A 21,438-nucleotide genomic window follows, 5' to 3' on the forward strand; every position below is an offset into this window, starting at 1 on the left:
TTATGGCATAAGTAGCTTATCTTAAGCAACTTACGATCCAAACATCCCCTTATTCCACAAGTAGCTTATCTTAGTTTCTACTTACTAAGAAGATTAGTGTGTTTGGTAAAAAACATACTTACTAAAGAATATTGTTCTTTATTCTAAATGCATGAATTTTACATGGTCAATCTTACAAATGCATGGACTGAGTGCAATTAGCATTTCTTCCATTGTTATAGTTAAAATAAGTGTTTAACATATGCAAAGATATAAGAATCTGAGTCAATCATCATTATTATGATCCTGACAATACGAGCCTTATTCCAATTATTTAGGGTCAACTACATAAATCCTGTTTCATCATCCACTCTATCAAGGATTAGACTTTCAATTAAACATAGTTCATCAAATCATTCTTTATTATCTCTATCTATGTCTTTTCGAATCCTCTTATCATATTAGAGCCTTTAACTTGTACCAACTTATTCCTAAGAGATGCTACTCTTATCTCCATTGTACTTGGTCAAGCCATCTAAGTTTATTGCCCGTCATCTTACTATATATTGGTACTACTCCGAAGTTTTCTTGAATACTGAATATCATTTATCATTCCAATATCTTTCTTTCAACTACACTCATTCTATTGAACTTTTAAATATTTCCTCATTCCACGGTGATATTTTAAACAAATTCTCTAATTACACTAGTAAATTATTGAAAATGGATAATTATTATAATTTTCTTTACTTGAACGCATCGACTACATTTGGATGATATAATGCTATTGCTATCCGCGTTGGTTTTACCAAGCATCACAGTAAAATAAATAAATTTTTTAATGTAAAATTATAATAATTACAATGTTTTTTTTTTACCTGTCTTCTATCTTAAAATGATAGTGATAGCTCCTTCTACATTACACATCTATTTACTTTGCACTACACATGAAATTGAAAAAAAATTAAACACGCTCTAATGAGTATTGCATTATTACCCTTGAAAAATCAAAATACTTGAAAATGTTCAATTGTTTTTTATTTAATTAAAAAAAGAACGAATCAAAAAGCTCCAAACAAGTGACACGGATTTAAAATTAAATAAAAAATAGGTAGCAAAACCCCAAAATCTTCCATGGTAGCTTTGAACAATATTCATGAGTTTTCAATTTGCCAAGTGGGACCAATATTTATTAATCCGGACCATTGGTATGTTGCTTCCAACCCCAGATTGGCCATCCCAACAACGAATTGCAGTACACTTGGCTTTTCAGTTGAGTGGAGCCCACGGTTCTGTGATCAGGACAATTACTGCTGATTTTAAATATTGCGGATCGTCCATGCCCTAAATGTCTCCTACATTGAAATATTCCATCCACTACTTGGACTTCCAGATGAATATGGACGCTGCTGTGTTCTCTTCTCCACAAATAGACCATAAACCAAAGGTTAGGATTGTCCTGTTGAGAAGGTATCGGACGCATGATACATCCAAGGTAGGACCCAACATTCAAACGGTTTCGATTGCGAGACCACGGGCCCACTTATCAGAATCAAAGACCCAAACATTCAAACGGTGCAAAGTCTCCCTATTCATATGGGATAACTTCCCATGGTTTTGTATTAGTTATAGTGTTTTTGTATTGTAATTCCTGCAAAAGACCCAAATCAATCTGCGATCCACCGTCCATCACATTGTAGGTGATCGGGGCATACATCCAAAGTTCATCATAGCTCAGCATCTGTAAATATCAAAACAGGAAGGTTGGGTCCTTACTCTTACTCCGGTGGTAGGCTCCCAGGAGTTTCAACACCTGTTGAGGGTTCGAGTACCCATAGGTGGTGAAATTCCACTACGGCGTGAGTGTGTGGTGGTGTGCGTGCGTGTGTTAAAAAAAAAAAAAAAAATCAACACAGGAAGGTTTTCAGAAGCTGTGAGTTCATTCTTAGTACACGTGGAATACATGTATTAGATCCTGACCATTCATCTGTGGGGCAATACCATAGATGGGCCATATAGCAAAACTCACACGGGTCAAATGATTCTAGCTAATTAGTGGTTGTAATATTGTATGAACAGTGGTTGTAACGCTACATGGTGGGATCCCATAAGAACAATAGTAAATCTTTCATTGTAGGTTGGATCTGCCAATCTTGGGCTTATTGGAAACATAATGCAACAATCTTTCAAATTGGATTAAAATCATCTCATTTGCATACTGTCCGACTTTTAAAAAATGGGCTTAAAGTTTATCATGTTGTTTATAGTTTTCTACTATCACTGAATTTTTTTAAAAAAAGAAGTTTATAACTCACTGCAGGTCAAATCCAGATAATCTTGAAATTGTTAGAAAGATAATTCGATGACCTTTCAAATATAACTAAAATTATCTCACTTGGACACTAAACTTTTTAAAAATTTGTCTAAAGTTAATCTTATATTTACTTTCATTTTTTTAAGTGAAATTTTTTGCTATTCTTTTTCTTTCCTTCTATTTGTTTATTGACCAATTTAAGCTTAATCTTTTAATGAAAGAAGAGCTTATATTTTAAAAGTAAATTTTTTATAATATTTTTATCATTTCATTTCTAATCATCTTCTTCTCACTTAAGTTTAGAACTTATTTTTCTAAGGTGAAAGTTTTTGTTAGAGAAAATAGTCGGAAGTATGAAATATTATTAGAGATTAATAAATAAGTAAGAAAGATCACCTAAATGTGGTGATAAAAAAAAGATATAGATGGAAAACAGTGATAAAAGAAAATGATATAGAGAAGAAAATCAAGAGACATTCTCGTAAAAAAATAAATTTAAAAACCACTTTTAATTTTTATTTTTTTTTAAGTAAGCTTTTTTTTTGAAAGGGGGTGCTATTTTTAGTTTTCCAGCATACTAAGGTTATTTAGGAAAAAAGCTCTCTAATTTTTTAGTAAAGATAATTACTAAATAATAATAAAATACTTTTTTTTTTTCCTGCATGTGTGGTAGTGGATGCTTTTTTAGACATAACCAGTCGCACATATCGTACTAATCCAACAGATGGATTATTAAATGGCTTAAAAATTCGATTATGGCCACGATTAGTCTACGTAATACAGTTTAAGAATATGATTTGTTTTAAGGATCGAGGCTTGCACGAAAGGATCAATCAAACCGTTGATTAACTAAATAGTCGATTATTTAAGTCCCGAAGATAAGGTTAGGCCGTTAAAATATATATATTTAAAAAAAAAAACCTCTCGGCATGCAGTTGATTCCTTTTCATCTGGGATTTCTAGCCGTGTCGCGGAGAAAGTGCCGGCATTGTCATGGACGGTGAGGATGTGGAGTTGGTTTTAATTTTTATAATCACGCTTCGCAATTTTATGATCTTGTCATTGGGTGGCCCGATGTACATGTGTGGCCTATCTGACAAGCGGATTGGCCTCGTTTTCATGAGAAGCGATATTTGTGGTGCGGAAGATCTTTTGGATGGCTCAGATGGCGTGTACGTGTGACAATGGCTTAGAAAGACAGTGTTGTATGTAAAAGTTCTAATACAAAGAGTGTATTGGCTTACACAGGCAGTCAATAGAGTACAAAGTGATGATTAATGAGCAGTCAACCGTAGGCAAAGGGGCACATGATTCCTACGTGTGATACTTCATGATAGATAATAATCTCGTAACATATGTGCTTGAAGCTGAATTAAAGGACACGCAGCAGATGTGTGTGAGGTGTTGAAGCTGTACAGTGGCAGGCACAAGACACATTGACACATTTGACAAATGCAAGCACTTGAAGCTAGATGGCAAAACCTCGGTGGACATTGAAACAATTGGTACATGTAGCATAGTGGAGCAATTAGAGATGGACAATGGCACATTGGTGCATTTAAGGGTGGTTTTGCACATTTTTTGGCATCAAAAGATGATTAGTGGTACATGTAGCACATTAGCACCTGTGAGGCACAAGAGAAGACGGACAGTGGCACATTCGCACGGGGAATAACGAAAGACGGGGATAGCTCATTAATGTGAAGCTATCGACCATAAGTCCATATTCCTTTACACTGGTGGGAAAATAAATTTGTTCATTTACTAACAACGAAGATTTGATATATTTCTTGCTGGAAGTATCCCTGATCCCACTGATAATGAGTGGGACCAAATAATTCAATCGGGGTAGTTGCTGAACCATACCACATAGTTCCAGCAACAACGAAAGCTGCAAAAAAGACAGCAGCGATACTCCTGGAAAGGACCGGGAAAAGATGTTTCCCACAACAGAATAGTTCGTTTCATGGGGAAACAATGTTTCCTTTTCTTTCCATGAAGCCAAACAGTTACCAAGATAAAATGCTTTTCCCCCATTTCTGAAATATATATTTCTATGCATTGTTGCTGCTTGGGGCATGCTTTTTCTTACCATTGCAGAAACGGATATGTCCATAAAACCATATCCATAAAACCTTCTTCGAACATAAAAAAAGAGTATAAAAATCAAGAATTTATATCATCGCAGTAACAAAAAAAATAGAAACTCTCTAAAGCAAAAAATATCATCGCCAACCAACAAACATGCTCTTGCAAATTGCAAATTCTACACCTTTATCCTCAAAGGTCTTGCACGCTCAAACCTGCAGAATAACATAACAGCACCAGTTATGCCAAACTCCAACGAATAAAGCAAGCAAGAAATCAGCATGTCGGCAAAATAGCCCTTGCCTTTTGATATATAATTAGAAGGTGAAACACATGACTTTTGAGACGAGTGCAAATTACCAATAATTATTATACAATTTACATCCTGGGACCTTTTTTCAGAAAGGTTTTTATAAAGCCACCTCATTGATTTCACCAAGACACCTGATCTCATTTTGGGACCATGACTTCCAGACAACGAATTCGGTGACTAAGTCGTTCTGATTTGAATTAATATATAACGAAGGTATTGGGTACAAATTCATGGTACATGTGTATCAACTGGCATCTCTGCCGAGTATTAAATGATTCTCAGAAAAACCTATTGCCATTTCTCTCTAGAGCACACCCCCTCTGTCATGTATCACAATGGACTGGTATCCTATGCAACACCTATTTTATAGGGATGCTAAAACATCCAAGCTATGTTGGCCCATGTTGCCTAGGTCTCATCCACATCGTCCATCAGGCATGCTCCTAAATGATAGGCTTTGGGGCAAGAAGTCAGCCAGATATAGAACTCAGGTGGGCCAGACCTCAGGGAAAGATGGGGATGGAACACAAACCATAGGTTTATATATGGGGCCCCTATGGTGTGCATCTTTCATCAAACCTGTTCATTAGGCGTGGCTCACAATGATGAAGGGAAGAGGAAGATACAAAATCAGCCTGATCCAAAACTCAGGTGGGCCACACCGCATGAAATTGGAGATTTTATGCACAGCTTTAACACTTCTACTATTGGTGTAGCCAATGTGAGTATTTATTTAGGATGATCTCTTGCATGCATTGTTCGAAGTATCCCAATATTATCTATATCTCCAGCACAGCAATACCAATAACACTGGTAGTATCAGAAATTCCAACTATCAGCGATGTATCGCTAAGAATCGCCAATGTATCGATATCACCAAAATTTTCAACTGTTAATTCCAGGTGTTGCTTGTATTGCCAATGTATCGATATTACCAATATTTTCCAACTGTAAATTCCAAGTGTCACTTGTATCACCAGTGTATTGGCAATATTTCAATAATATTGCTAATGTATCGATATCGCCAAGAATTTATTTATCAAAAAATAAAATCCATTTCAATTTTTTTAATGGGCGCATAGTTGTATGCAGCGTTCAATTTGTCGACGATAATATTGATAATGTTGCTATTTTATCGTTATCACAATATGAGCGATATTGAGACCACAATCATTCGTTTCCTTTCCAATTGATGATGATTGTTGGTGAAATATCGTGTTGTCAAATATTCTGAAATATTGATGGATGTTTAGATCAAAAGTTGGACGGATAGAAGGATATATGAGCTGAGATGGTTGGACTGATTTCTTACGGCACAAGATCCCATTATATAGAAACTTATTATGTATGCATTCTGTTTGCAATTTTTTTTATTCCTAAATATGTAAATATGTATATTTTAGCATCTTCTAAAGTTTCACTGAAAAATTCCACCGTTTTCTCCATGCTTCCCCACATTTCCGGTTGTTGGCGATATTGATATTGTTTCCGTATCCCCCGCCAACGAAACTTGTAGCGATAACAATGTTTGTGTGTACGGTGAACCTAAGCATTCTCATATGATGGACGGAATGGATTTCACATATACATCATGATGTGCCACACACGGCTACAGTGTTTTCTGTGCTGCACAAAACAGGTGTTGCAAATGATTCAGTTCCCCTATGTGGAGTGGTTGCCCCTTGACACCCACCACGTGATGATCCAGGCTTTTCACCTAGAAGACATAATGATGGATGGGCAGTATGGAAAATCCCTCTAACTACTAATCCTTGTGCGTGCGATGGAATACGGACCATTGTGTCTAACCTCTTCAAGGACGAAGGATCTTTGAAGAGTGAGATTATGTATGCACATCTTCAGTGGGACCTTCTTGACAATGGGTTGGATTATCATGTGGTGGGGGTGGTAAGGGTTGGGCTGCACAAGCGAGCCTCTGGCATTTCTGGTCCATAGACGTATACTAGCAAGCATGGTGAATGGAAAATGTGCACATGCCCACCTGACTACATGGAATTCAGGTAATGGCAATTGTAGCTCCATTGTACAAAGACATGTACCAAAAATCATATTAATTGGGCAATCCAATTGTTCCCGTGAATGTGGACCTATGACCATTTTCTTCAACTATCCATAACAAGGACAATGGTTGGGTGCGGAGGATTTTCTGATCATAGAAACTTTTTGGTCATGTCCCGTACATGGAAATGACCATTAATTTGACTGTGTCTAGATTGAATGCATGAGTATGCCATGTGCACAGCACAGCACATTGGTGCATGTTTACTGCACCACAAGTCCAGAAGAATAGGGTATTATATTTATCAACAAGATACTTATGAATGCAGTAATCTGTGTTAGATAAAGCATAAGAACATTAAGGTAGATCACATTGCATTGGGTCAGGGCATTGTTGGGCCAGCCTCAGGAGAATACCAAATCTCACATGTGCCCCAATTATGGTATGAATTTATAAGTAAGAGCCCTCTAATTTTTAATACTTGCATTCTTGTTGGAAGGGCAGTTTCATGATTATCAAAAAATAATCCATTCAATCAAACTATCATTAGAGAAATTTAATGGTAGGTACATTAATGAAAATTAATTAGGTAGCTCAGTGAAAAACTTTTTAGAAACGGTACTGGGAAGTTGAACCAAAATAACTAGGTGGTAGTTCGAAAAAATAGAAGCATGGATATATCGAAGGCAGCAAGGTTTACAAGGTAAGACATCCAGGGACTAAATTGGGGCCTGCTATCTAGACGGTGTCTTTTGATTATGTATATGTACGTGCAATTTCTGAATACCTGCGGATTATCTGTCACACTGCCAGAGTATTGAAAGTTTTTTAAAAGTAAAATCACTATCAACTAGTATGTGTTCTCTCAGTTAGTTGAGCACGTAGAGACTGCGAGTTATCCAGGGTTCAGTATGCTTTATAGAGCAATAATTAATACTGGAGTAATGGCTTAACTGGTCGAATAGTATCAAATTAACTCCTTTTATTATTTTCCATGAATTATCAAAAAAAATTATGACCCTCGATAGAGTGGAATGGCAGAACAGGATTTATGTAGCCAGCCCCAATTAATTGGGATAAGCCTTAGATGATGATGAAGAATTACCGAAAGTAGAGAGAGCACATCTGACCTTTCCTTTTTTATTGCATTTCCGAAGAAGAAAGAATTATAGCAGGCAGAACAAAAAACCGGTGGAGAAAGCTAAGTTAATGGATGGTATTGACTGACCTGGAGGAAGAGACTGTTTCAATTTGTCAGCCTTCTCCGAGTCAAACACACAAAGGGTGTACAGATATTTGGAGCATCTGACCTTGAATTTGACCACATCCTTACTCCTTTTGATCTTCACGGACCGTGCATCTTTCCTTCTTGCTGTGAGAAGGAAATCCTTTATCTCATGTATCTGCTTTGGCTGTTCATTACAACAACACAAAACATGGTTATTTGATGCAAGGTAAACATAATGATCTGGAATACGTATAAAAGCTGCTGATCAGTTATTGTAAATAAAACTACACAAAGAAATAGCAGCTAGAGGATCCTAGTAAAAGCAGTCCAAGCCTAATGTAGTCATGTTACAGCTAGGAGATCCCAGTAAAATCAGTGCAAATACAGTTATTTTCCATTTATTTATAATGAGTGGATTCTCTTCTATTTTGAAGTCGAACATTTTCTCTGAGAGAGAGAGCATGGAAGAGGGATCTCTCCCCCTCTTTTTGTGAAAGCATATGAAAGTGGTAGCTATTTGATATTTGATACTCCAAGTCTCCAACTGAGAATGATGGTTCGCACGCACTTAGAAATTGCGGATGTGACCAACAATTAGCTCAAACAAAACCGTCCAAACTGTTGGACCCAGCCACTGTAGATAGGTCATAATCCAAAAAAATCAGATCAATGGGAGAGAGAGTACATGGAAGGATCTCCCTCCTTTTTGTGGAAGCATGTGAAAGAAGGGTAGTTATTTGGTACTCTGGCTGAGACTGATGGTTGAGATGCATGTGCTTAGAAGTTACACATGTGACTTACATTAGCTGAAACTAAACTGTTTGAATGTGACTCATTTTAGATAGGTAATGATCCAAAATCAGATCGATTGAAATGCACTGAACTCTGATCAATGGACAGAGGCTTCGTTCCAATCAATCATTAAATGTCAACCAATCTTTTTATTACAAAATTGGCTTAGTGTAACTTTTGGCTTATGATCCATCTAAATAAAGCCGGAGATTTGGGCATTTTAATTTGAGTGCTTTGTATGCCACATACATAATCTCTTCGTGGCTGCACATTGACCACCAAAGAATCGAAGTTTTTCTCATAAAAAAGAGGGGGCAGGGTTTCCATCCCTTGAAATCACTATTTTGTCAGCCTGCTGGGAGTGACAATGGCTACAGCCAACAAAACCATCATCCCTCACTCTGATCTCTCACTAAGTCCCATCGTCTCTCATCTTTGTCTCATCTCTTGCTCTACGTATGATGTTGAGGAACATGTGCATGAAGCAATGCTGAAAGACCACGATTGGAATGCCATGAACAAGTGTGACTGATGCAAGACAATTAACTACTTGCTCTAAAAGCTCGAACTGGTAGAGCATGGCGAATTAATCCCTTTATCTCATAGCCCAGGCCCCAAATCCATGGGTTAGGTCCTCGGCCGAACCCTCCTCGTGGGCCCCAAATCCATAGGTTCTGCCCTGCACGAGCCACCCGTCTCACATGGGCCCCAAATCCATAGGTTTTATGGGCCACCCACCCCGAGTGTGCCCCTGCATCCCATGGGCCACCCCACTCAAGCCCGGTGTGAAAATGCCCCCGCATTAATCACACCCGGTGAAGAGTCTCAAACATGAGACCTCCCGCTCTGATACCAATTTGATACAGGACAATTAACCACTTGCTTTAAAAGCTCGAACTGATAGAGCATGGCGAATCAATCCCATTATCTTATAGCCCAGGCCCCAAATCCATGGGTTCTACGGGCCGCCCGCCCCGAGTGTGCCCCTGCATCCCACAGGCCACTCCACTCGAGCCCAGTGTGAAAATACCCCCGCATTAACGACCAGTCAACAACTTCGGGTTCAACAAGGGACGCCTTGTTGCAATCGTCCCACATCCCACACGTGCACGCTCCGCACGTGAACAAGAAAAGGACCACCTTTTTTTAGCCATCATCACTTTCCTTTTTTTTTTTCAAATCTCTAAATTAGGAAATTTGCTCTTTCTTTCATATCTTTATTTTTTAGGCAGGGAATAATTTTAAATATTTTCTTATCTAAGTATCTTCTTATTTTAGGCATTTTCTTAATTATAGAATGCTTTGTTACTTAGGTGCTTACCAATTTCATAGCTTTTTAGATTTCATATCTTTTATTACAGATTGTAAGGTTGATTATAAATAGGACCTATGTCCTATGGAATAAGACAAGTTGATCATTTTTCTCTTTATGAAATTTTCTTCTTTTCTCTACGGTGGATGATGAAGGGAGGGAAATTGATCTCTAGTTCTAGGCCAGAAGACTGTTGAGTTTGCTCACAGTCTTGCATTTGTGATCTCTAGCATCTGACTAGAGGATTGTTGGATCTTTCCCACAATCTCTTTCTTTTCTTATTGATTTATTTGCTTTCCCTTTCGAGTTCGCATCAAATTGGTATCAGAGCAAGTTCTACTCTTGGGAAACTGGAAAAAAAAAAAAAAAGGACGTCATGGATAGGAAGATGTTCTCATGTGTCGTGCAATTATCCCTATTCGGACTCCAATGCCTTTCCATATCCATCGCGCTATTCTTATCTTAAGTTACTTCAATGATCAAGATCATCATTCATATCATCTTGAGTCATGCCTAATGGTGATTCCTTTCGACACCCCTCCCCACATGTTGGTTATCCAAAAGCATCCTATCGCATGGAAATGTCAGTGACGCCTACGAATATTTAAAAGATGCAAAAGGAGAACTTGCAGGAGGTCAAGAAGGAGCTTAAAGCAACCAAAGAAGATATTGCAAATGAATTCAAGGAACTCAAGGAGTTCGTGAGAGCTTGCTTTGAGCTCTTGATTGAACAGGAAAAGCTTTATGGGCTTCAATATGTTTTATCTAGCATTCTAAGGAATGACGTGGTTGGGGATAGTGTCGCAACTCAAAAGGAATCTTCCTTTGGATTGGTTGATGGATCGATGGTCAGATCGGAGAAAATTCAAGTAAAACCAAAAGATCAACTGATGGATGATCCTATTGAGGAGACTAAAGGTTTGGCATATATGGACGATCCGATGGTCAAAGAGTTAGATAGTGCTACAATCATATTGGCAAAATCCATAGCAGTCAACATGATAGTACCATCTCAACATCAATCAAGGTATGCAAATCGAAAACAGACTATGACGAACAGGTCACAATCGACGTCTAGAACGTGGAGGACCAACAAGAAACAAAAGAAAAGATGGTTCGTGTTTCAACACCATATTACGCACCAGCTACCCATTAGGCGTGTAGGTCTCCACCATCAACTACCAGCAAAGCCAAAGAAGACACGCTACAAACGAGGATCTTCACCGAAGATTATGACTACCAATTTAAACTCAAGGACGAGTTGTTTTCAAAGCCGGGTGGAATGATGCAACCAAATGGCCACACGTGGCGATTGATCAAGATTTAAAGAAAAGGCCCGCATCTCACGCGAGCACGCTCCGCACGTGTGCACAAGAAAATGGCCACTTTCCGTTTTTAGCTCATCTCTACTTTCCTTTTCTTTCAAATCTCTAGAGTTGGAAATTCTCTCTTTGTTTTCATATCTTTATATTACGCAAGGAAATAATTTTAGATATTTCTTATCTAAGTATCTTCTTATTTTAGGCATTTTCTTAATTAGAATGCTTTGTTATTTAGGTGTTTTTTTTTTTAATTTTCATAGATTTTTCAATTCTATAGCTTTTATTACAGATTGTAAGGTTTGATTATAAATGGAGCCTATGGCCCATGGAATAAGACAAGCTGATTAATATTCTCTTTATGAAATTTTCTTATTTTCTCTACGGTGGTTGTTGAAGGGAGGGAGAGTGGTCCCTACTTCTAGACTAGAGGACTATTGATCTTGCTCACAGTCTTGCATTTGTGATCTATAGCATTCGGCTAGAGGATTGTTGGGTCTTTTCCCACAATCTCTTTCTTTTCTTATTGATTTTTTTTTCTTTTCCTTTCGGGTTTGCATTGAATGGCCTCTTTGATCAACAGGCAATTAGAGGTTGATACGGGCTCTCTAGATACTCCTGGAAGATTTGGGAGCCTTCTTTCCATAGTTGGAGATCAAAGCTCTCCACAATATGGGTGCAACTCGGGCTGGTTGGGTTAGGTTGAGAGTTCACATGAGTCCAATCCGACTTCAAGAGGACATGACCCACAACCAGACCCGACCCAAATTCAAGCCCAAGGTGGCCAACCCGAACCCAACCCAAAATTCTCTATAGTCGACCTGAAATGACCCAAATACATCCGACTGTTCCAAACCCGACCAAATTTGCTCAACCAGAACTAGAGTTGTAGACAAACCAAGTTAGCTCGGTTAACTCGCTCGACTCAACTCAAAAAAGCTCGATTCGACTCAGTTTGAAATTGAGTTCGAGCCGAGTTGAACTGATTTTTGGAGCTCGAAAAAATTTCAAGTTGAGTTTGAGCTTGTCTGAGCTCGAATCGACTCAAATTGAACCTCAACTCGAATCAAACCAATTCGGTGACTCGGTTATTTTGATATTGATGTTGCTCACCAAGTGTTTGATGAAATGACTCAACGAAGTGTTGTTTCGGGTGCATACATTCTCCGCGGGATCGGCTAGTGGCGAAGAAGACATGGATATGAAACAAATCACTACAAATAAAAATAGGGCATGATAAAACTACCCTTATATCTTGGTTTTGAAGTTGCATATTGAGTATTTGATGAAATACCTGTAAATTATTTCTGTTGTTTTGCATATTGTGAGAAATTGAAGGTGCTCTCCATGTGTTTGAGAAAATGCCGCCCAAGCTTGAATTGGACCCAGTTGCTGACCGAATCAAGCCGAGCTGGCTAGTCAGGCTCAAGGACTGAGTCGAGCCAAGTTGAGTTGTACCAAGCTCGACTCGGTTCGACTCGTGCAATCCAAATTCAAATTGGGTAGGGAATTTTCAACTTGACTTCAGATCAGGTTGGGTTTTTTCAACCTGAAACCAACTAGAGGACCTTGCCAACCCGACCCTGACTCAGGTTGTATCAGTTGGGTTCGGGTTGACCCAAATCCAAGTTTGTAGCCCTACAACACAAAAGAACATAACTCATCAAAGTCCAAACCCATCTCTTCCTCTCTTTCAATTTCATGCATTAATTGAGAGAGTGTTAGAACCAAGATCAATCAAATTGGCACAACTATCCACTCCGATGAAACTGAGCAAGCTCAGCGCAACTTGTCAAGATACATGATTCACACATCCAGACTGTAAATCTGATTCACCCCACTATGGATGGACCATGCTCATATATCCACTAACTGGAAATTCGAAATCCAACTATCATTTGATATTTGTCAATATTGAATCAGGACCATTTATAGTTGTGATTTTAACCATCTATTTGCAAGCCACTAATTGAATGGCTTAGGAAATAGATTGTGACATTGGGAGGATTTCTGTAGCAAGATAAGTCCCAAGGAGTTTTTTTTTCCATGGGGATAAAAAATTCATCAAAATCAATACTCCATCTAATTGGAAATTCTAAATCCATGTATCATTTTATATTGCTGAGGTTAAATCTGCACCATTGTTGTATTTTGATCTAACCAGCTATTTGCAAGCAACCAATCAAAGTTAATAGTTAGATTGTCGCTTTGAGAGAGTTTCTATGGCAATATCCATTCGTGGCGGTTCCATCAAACTAAACATTCAGGATCACCAAGCTATTGACCTCAATCGTACCAACTCAGTCCCAAGGGGGATTGAACATTCATCGTGATCACTAACTCCCATCATCAACACTATCAAAACTAAACCCTAAACCCTAAGGGATCGTTTGGCATCGTGGATCTAGTATGAATTGGAATCCAAATCACAATTACCATGGAATCCATGTAAATTGGAATCCTTAAATGTGTTTGGCATTAAAATTTGTGTTTGATGTGTCGAGTGAAACCACGTCATTTTTTAAGCATGCATGAGACGGATTCTATGAATTCTCACGTGGCCCGCTGTGATGTTTATGTGAAATCCACCCTGATCACCAATGTGCTCATTTTAGCCATAGGGCCCAAAAATCAGCCTGGTCCATGTCCATGATTCAAGTGGACCACATGATTGAAAACAATATACGGGGAAACACTCACCCTCCAAATTGTTTCCCTTCGTGTGGCCATTGGAATCATGATGGGCCTGATTTTTATCCCAATGCCAAAATTTTAGCTTGCATCTCACGGTTGGAGTGGATTTCATATAATCATCACGGTGGGTCTTGAAAAAATCAAGGGTGGCTGTCCCTTTCCCAACTATTTCCCTTCATATAGCCCACTTGAATCATAGACTAGGCTGATTTTTGGCCCCTATGCCTAAAATGGGTGACGCACCTAGTGATCGGGGTGGATTTCACTAACACATCACGACAAGGCCCACTAATTCTTAAAGTTAAATTTGGATGATTTTCATGCCTAACATCAATAGTGGTAATCGGTGTTGAAATCATGTCACCTCCAAGTGATTTCAAAATAGATGAATTAGTGGTAAATTGAATACACCATGCCAAACACGATCACTTTCTTCTATTACCATCGAATAGATGTTGCAAAATGACCCCTAAGTCCACCCTTACATATCTTTGAAAACATTATCTATAATAACTCCTTCCTTAGCAAAATCCAACCAAAAAATAAACTCAAAACCTTAAGCTGTTTGGCAGCATGGATTTGGTGGTAATGACAAAAGGTGGGTCGCAATTGGTAGGGTACACAAAGTTGGTAAATGGAATCAACTTACCACCGATTCATCCGTTTTGAAATCACAAGGATGATGTGTGACTCAATGTGATGTTTAGGTGAAATCTACCGGGATCACCAGATGCATCACCCCGTTTTAGCCATAGGGCCCAAAAATCAGCCTGGTTCATGATTCAGGTGGGCCATACGAAGGGAAACGATTGGGAGAGGAATGCCCCTTATTGTTTCCAATCGTGTGGTCCACCTGAATCACAAACTGGTCTGAATTTTGGGCCCTACAGCTAAATGGGGTGACACTCCTAGTGATCGGGGTGGATCTCACATAAACATCATAGTGGGCCACATGAGAGAATTCGTAAAATCTGTCTCGTGAATGCACAATAAAATGACGTGGTTACACTCCATGTGCCAAATGCAAATTTTTTTTTCACATGGATTCCATCCATGTGCCAAACACAACTAAGGATTCCAATTCACATGGATTCCATGGTAATTGTGATTTGAATTCCAATTCATACTGAATCCATGCTGCCAAATGACCCCTAACCATAATCCTTGGTGGGTCCATCAAATCAACGTTCAGGATCACCAACCCATTGGCCTCAAACAAACTCAGTCCCAAAGAGTTTTTGTTACAATGCCCAATGCCACGTGTCAGGATTTGCTTAGTTATCAATCTTGCCGGGCTCTATCAAGTTTCCAACCCGGGGATCAAACATTCATTGAAATCACTAATGCCCATCATCAGCACCTTCAAAACTAAACCCTAGACCCTAACCTTAATTCTACCCTGCATTCAGTTCTCAAAAACCATAATCTGGAACCCCATCCCCAGGAAAACTCAACCATTAAAATAAAAAATAAAAAAAAACTCGAACCCCTAACCCTAATCCAATCTTTTAGAAATTCAAACAGATCGCAAGATAATCCACATCAAAGAAAAAAATCCAAAGATAAAGAATAAAAGAGCATACGACAAGCTTCAGATAATGAAATCTATTCTAATATCTTACAGAAAAATCAGCAAAAACAGAAAAAGAAAAAACAAACGCATTGATCGAGAAGCTAAGAGAAATTTACAGAAAAAACGCAGTAGAAAGATCCAAAATTGGAAAAATAATACCATTTTTTCTCGGGGGGATTTGCACGAGAGCTTGGATGAGTTTGGAATTCTTCTGCAGTCGCTCAACCAAAACCCTAACCCGCACAAGTGAGGCGAGACTTATATACGATACAGAAACCCTAACTCTAGACTCCTATGCTAGTTTAGCACCATTTAAATTATGGGACTCTTTAAGTATTTTTACCGCAATCCAGACCGACCAAATCCCTGAACCTGCTCTCGAAAAGGCACAAAAAATTTTGAATTGATAACCCAACATTAACCATCTGATTTTTCACTTGAATTTGGATCAATCGATAGTTTACTTCTGACCATCCATTTCCTATGCATTAATTTGATGGTTAGTGATGTTTTCGTTGTGATTTTTTATATGTACTTTCTCCACAATGGGCCCACACGATTTGGATGTTGAGGTAGCTGTGCACAAGTATCCCATATGAGGTCACCACCATTTTAAAAATGTCACAAAACTATCACAGGAGTTTTGATCCAGCGAGGTGCGTGGGAACCTGACTGTGGGGCCACCTTAATGTACGTGACTGTATCCACGCCGTCCATCTGTATTGAAAACTCATTTTTAAGGCATGATCCAAAAAATGAAGCAGATCAAATCTCATATGGACCTTAGTACGGGAAACAGTAGTAATTGACCATTAAAAATTTCTTGTGGGCCAAAAAACCTTTAGATCAAGATGATATTTACCCGATCTCTTCGTATATGTTTTTGTGACCTTCTCAATGGGTTGGATGTAGGCCACACAAAAGCTTTTGGATCAAGATGATATTTATGTGGTCTATTCATATATGTCGGGTGTGATTTTGATGATCTACTTAAGGCCTGTTTGGATTCATGTATTGTATTGTATCTGACTACTGTTTATGTATACGTTCGATCAATTTCAAAATACATCCAAATCAACATGCCATATATTAATGTTTATATAGGAGGTATTATTTGGGCAAGTATACAAATTATTCCACCTATCAATGTTTAGATACGACGTATTAGGGTTGCGTATTATATATACGTATAATATTGATAGCACTTGTATAACAGTGGAGAAGATTACATGTCTTTTGTTCTTTCTTAGGATTAAAAAAAGAAGAAGAAGAAAAAGGAAAAAAAAAAGGCACAGAATATTACATATACCTCTTTCACGATAATGGATGGTGGAGATGTGAGACTTGGCATCATGACGGTGGCGAAAATGGCCACCGAGATCTTTTCTGGAAATCTCTCCATAGCTAGAGAAAGGACAACACCACCGAAGCTGTGGCCTACCAGGATCACCCTTTTGTGGGGTGGAAGAGAAGCCATCAAATCCATCAACGGTTGAGTATAGTCGTGGAATGAGCCGATCTCGTTGATTCGCTTCGGGTGGACCCCACAAGCAGCAAGATCAATGGCTGTGACTTAGTGACCGGCTGACGTGAGCAACATCCAGAGTTTGTACTAACTCCAAGCTCCATGGCAGCCTCCATGCATTAGTACGAAATGCTCATTGCTTTCTGCGGTCATCTTTGCCGTTGTGTTTTGCCTTGTTTGAGATCATATGCCTAATCAAATTTATAAGTTAGCTTTAGGTGATGCAGACAGTTGATGTAATGGCCCAGCTATGATAGGGACGTGATCGCCTGTGGCCGTGGGCCGCGAGAAGTTCCTTTGGTCAGAAGCTATCTGGGACCCGCAGTGATAAATCCACTCCGTGCATCGGTTTCCCAAACTTAGGATGGGATAGGAATAAAAATATCAGGCAGATCCAAAACTCAAGTGGGCCACACGACAAGAAACGGAGGGGATAGAGAGAAATCAAGTCATTTCGCCCGGGAATACTGAGCATTGAAGAGACTGCACTGCACGATGCAGTGCCGTCTGAAATTACATTACCGCCCTTTGAAAATTTTGAGTCGGTGATGTATTCGCGCGTATGATAAAAGCCGGATGCAAACTCACATTCAAACACGGTACAATGGAAAAAACCACCTTTAATAGGATACAATACACCCTTATACGCGAATCCAAATAGGTAGATATATAAATAAGCTTCGCTGTCAAGGGTCCCACCCACCTCAGGTGTCTCACCTAACTCACAATAAGCATGCGGGTCTTGGACATTTTCATGGGTTATGTTTTTACATGCTCACTTGAACCCATGACCTTAGTATAGAGACCACTAAGCCAGTGTTGGTCTGGCGATCCAAATGCCACCTGCAAAAGTCAATGAACAGCTTATAATTTATATCCAAATGTCAGCTACAAAAGTCAATGAACAACTTATAATTTATCTCAAATATTGGAGTCTCTATAAAACTAGTGTTATTATTATTTTTTCTCTCTCTTCTTTCACTTCTCTCTCTCCACACATTGGTAGCACAACACCCATGTGTGATATAATGTGAGGAGAAACTACCAAAAGTTTGCTCGAGTCACTAGAGGCCACCTGCTGTGAAAGTACTTTCGACTCAAAAGTCAGGTTGTATCGACACTGGGGTCTTGGTATTGATTCCCTAGTGAGGGTGGCTAACAGTGGAGTGTGTACTGACAGTGGGGTGTGAACTAACGAGCTAACCTATTAAAAACAAATTAAAAAAGGTCAGGTTGTGTCGGTAAAGATAGAAATTTTATTATGTGAGTTGGCTTGAGTTTTTAACTAACTCAGCTGTGTAAATAAAAAGTGGGTAAGATGGATATAATAGGTGGCGTGTTTACAAAGCAAGGATCACCCAAGTATCAATGAGTCAAAATTAAAAGGTTACAACATTGCAAACTTATAGCCTCTTTAAGAATTTTAGAGTTTTTTAATTATACAAGTGAGATGTATGGTGGGTATGCACTTATGAATGGCTTACCAATGCATAGTAAATGAATTGAAATATCTAAATTATGGGTGCTTGTTTAGATGTGCCATATGATAGTTGTGATTGATGTAATTTTTCTATTTTTAGAGAGGAGAATTAATCTCTCTATTTAATTATTCTAATTGATTTACATTTCTTATATATCAATTTACTTTATTTTATTTCAATGTATAATATTGTATTCTTCTATTTAAATCTTATTTGAGGTAAAACAATATATAAAAAGTTGTTGGAGAATTTTCGAAATTCCCTCGTGTTTGCTTTGTTATCATGAACCTATGTTTACTTGATTATTTGCCAATTACATTGGTGGACATCCATTAGACGGTTGAAATAAAAATATTCAAGTGTCTTATTTCAACAAACTAGTATCTACATATCAACAATTATAATAATTGAAAATAATTCTTTTAGGATAATTTTACCATAAGGGACAACACAATCTGGTTGGTTAAATTTAAATTAATACATGCTACACGCTATTTTTATACACATACACATCAAGCTTCATATGCATCCAGAGCATCATATATGTCCTAATTAACATAAGAGTATAAATTGTCTAATGAATCTTTATCTCCACTCCCTCCCTCTTGTGACTGTTCTTTTTCAACTAATATTGTGTTATAACAATATTACCAGGAGAATTGGTACGTGCGACACGTGGACACTACACCAAAATCTTCATTTTGGAACGGTTAGGATTTTGGTTCAGGAACGGCCTAAACCATTCCTGATCTGAAATGGTCTAACCAAATGTTAAAATAAAAATAAAAAATACCCATCAGATTCTCTCTCTGCTCCCATCTGCTTTTCCTCTCTCAAGATCTCGCAGCTCCTCTCTCCCTCCCTCTCTCTCCGTCTATCCTTCTCATTCTTAGAACCCACATCCCATCTCTCTCTCTCTCTCTCTCTCTCTCTCTCTCTCTCTCTCTCTCTGGCAGTGCAACCATCTTCCCTGTGGCTGTGCAACCATCACCCATATCGTGAAAATCCGCTAGTGAAATAGTGAAACAGAGGGTTTGTTCCCCAAATCACATAGGGTTTCTTCCCGAAATCCAGATCTAGTAACAACCTCCCCCAAACCCTAATGCCCCAAAATCCCCAACCCCGTCTCTGCCCTCTCTAGCAACTGCCTCAACCTCCAAAACCACAGTTAGTGGTTCTTTGTTTCTATTTGGTAATGGACTATTTCATTTGGAAATCTATCTTATACTATTTAGTTTTGCATAAGTTTGATGGTTTGGGTTTTTATTCTCCACTTGATTAGCGAGTCAACTTGGAGGTAATATATTGAGGTTTGTTTGAAATTTCATTGCAGAAATCTCTTGAGCTTTTTAATGGTTGAAGCCATTTCATTGATTTCTCTTGAATTCCTTTTTTCTTCTAACCATCAAGGTCCTGAATACTGCAACGACCCTCTTGTGTTTGACAAAATGCCGAGCCGAGCCTGCTTCCTTAGAAACGTACATAAATTGTCTCTGTGAAGAGGGGAAGATTGAAGAGGCCTCATACATGTATTCAGAATTGAAGAAGTTCAATCTCTACTGAATCTTATGGTCTGGAATGTGGTCTTGCTGGCTTCTCTCCTGGCTGGACAAACTAATATAGTGTGGGAATTGTATTGTAAGATGATGGAGTTTGGTGTTGCAGGCAATCTCGAGACCGTTGGTTGTCCAATTCGGGGGTTCTGCAAGGAGAAGAAGTTATTGGAGGGTCACGAGCTTCTTTTGGAGGATTTGCTGATTGATCTTTTAGGGAGCGAACATGTGTCAAAATGTTAAGTGTACAAGACCCAAGCTTTCTATCAGGTAGGATTTGCTTATTGATCTTTTGGACTCAAACAACAAGGCTATTTCAACAGATGGTTGAAACTTCTTTTTCTAGCTGTCCACCTTTTTTTTATAAGTTGTCACCTGTCCGAGCTAAACAGCCTAGTTTTGAGGCCAAGATCTCTAACCATGGGTTGAAACCTGAATTCAAGAGCTGTTAAGTTGGGTAGACCAGAAGGGTCAGTGGCAATTGTGTGAAAAAACTTTTGGTGAAAAATCAGTATTTGTTAATTACTTTTAATATAGTTTTATGAAGTAATGTGTTTAGTTGCAGCACATCAGGCTGAGTAATCATGAAGTTCATGATACCAATTTGAACTATAACAAAGCAAGATTTTCTATCTAAATTCCTGAGAAGAGAACGCTACTTCCAGATCTGGTCCGATTTGTCAGGTGGGCCCCATTGTAAAACTTCTCTAACCCATATGCAATTTGTAAGTAATTTCTAAGTGCCTGCTTATCAACATTACAATGGGGCAGAGTATTAGTCTCTCTCTTCCTTTTTTTTCCTTGCTTTGGTCTATTTGGCCATGTCATGTACGGCGGTGCTATGATTCTCTAATAACGGCGTATTGGATGATATGACGTCAATGTAGGAAACAGGGCTCATGATATGTTGATGATGGTAGAAGAAATCTTGGCTACTCAGGCAGTGTATGATGGATTAGGTGAGTGCACTTCAAAATTGCATCTGTTGAGTCAAGACTGCATTAGGGTTGAATCTGCTATTGCTTTTAAGTAGCTTTGAATGGCTAGGATTTTCTTGGTGCACTTATTGTAGATTGTTTTTCTTGTTGATTGCATTTGGATGGCAAGTCTCTCTCTCTCTCTCTCTCTCTCTCTCTCTCTCTCTCTCTCTCTCTCTCTCTCTCTCTCTCTCAAATTTTGATGGCTTCATTGTGTGAATGGATTTCTGTTGTATTTATTTATGGTTTTTAATTAGATGTATTTTCCTT

At 38.5% G+C, this 21,438-nt stretch overlaps 1 protein-coding gene and 1 long non-coding RNA gene across 2 annotated transcripts; one reads left to right on the forward strand and one right to left on the reverse strand.

Moving 5' to 3' along the window:
• Positions 1-4,418: 4,418 nt before the first annotated feature.
• On the reverse strand, positions 4,419-15,910 carry LOC131240179 (large ribosomal subunit protein eL38z/eL38y). Its single transcript, XM_058238272.1, has 3 exons — positions 15,792-15,910; positions 7,943-8,126; positions 4,419-4,596 (listed from the first exon to the last, which is right to left on the reverse strand). Exons 1-3 carry the CDS (start codon positions 15,792-15,794, stop codon positions 4,574-4,576), a joined length of 210 nt encoding a protein of 69 aa, XP_058094255.1. The 5' UTR covers positions 15,795-15,910; the 3' UTR covers positions 4,419-4,573.
• A 3,391-nt stretch (positions 15,911-19,301) lies between these two features.
• On the forward strand, positions 19,302-21,151 carry LOC131238620 (uncharacterized). Its single transcript, XR_009167980.1, has 3 exons — positions 19,302-19,935; positions 20,049-20,461; positions 21,079-21,151. It is a non-coding gene; the product is annotated as an uncharacterized LOC131238620 (long non-coding RNA).
• Positions 21,152-21,438: the final 287 nt, after the last annotated feature.

The sequence above is a fragment of the Magnolia sinica genome, chromosome 3 (genome assembly GCF_029962835.1).
Source record: "Magnolia sinica isolate HGM2019 chromosome 3, MsV1, whole genome shotgun sequence".
NCBI lineage: Eukaryota > Viridiplantae > Streptophyta > Magnoliopsida > Magnoliales > Magnoliaceae > Magnolia > Magnolia sinica.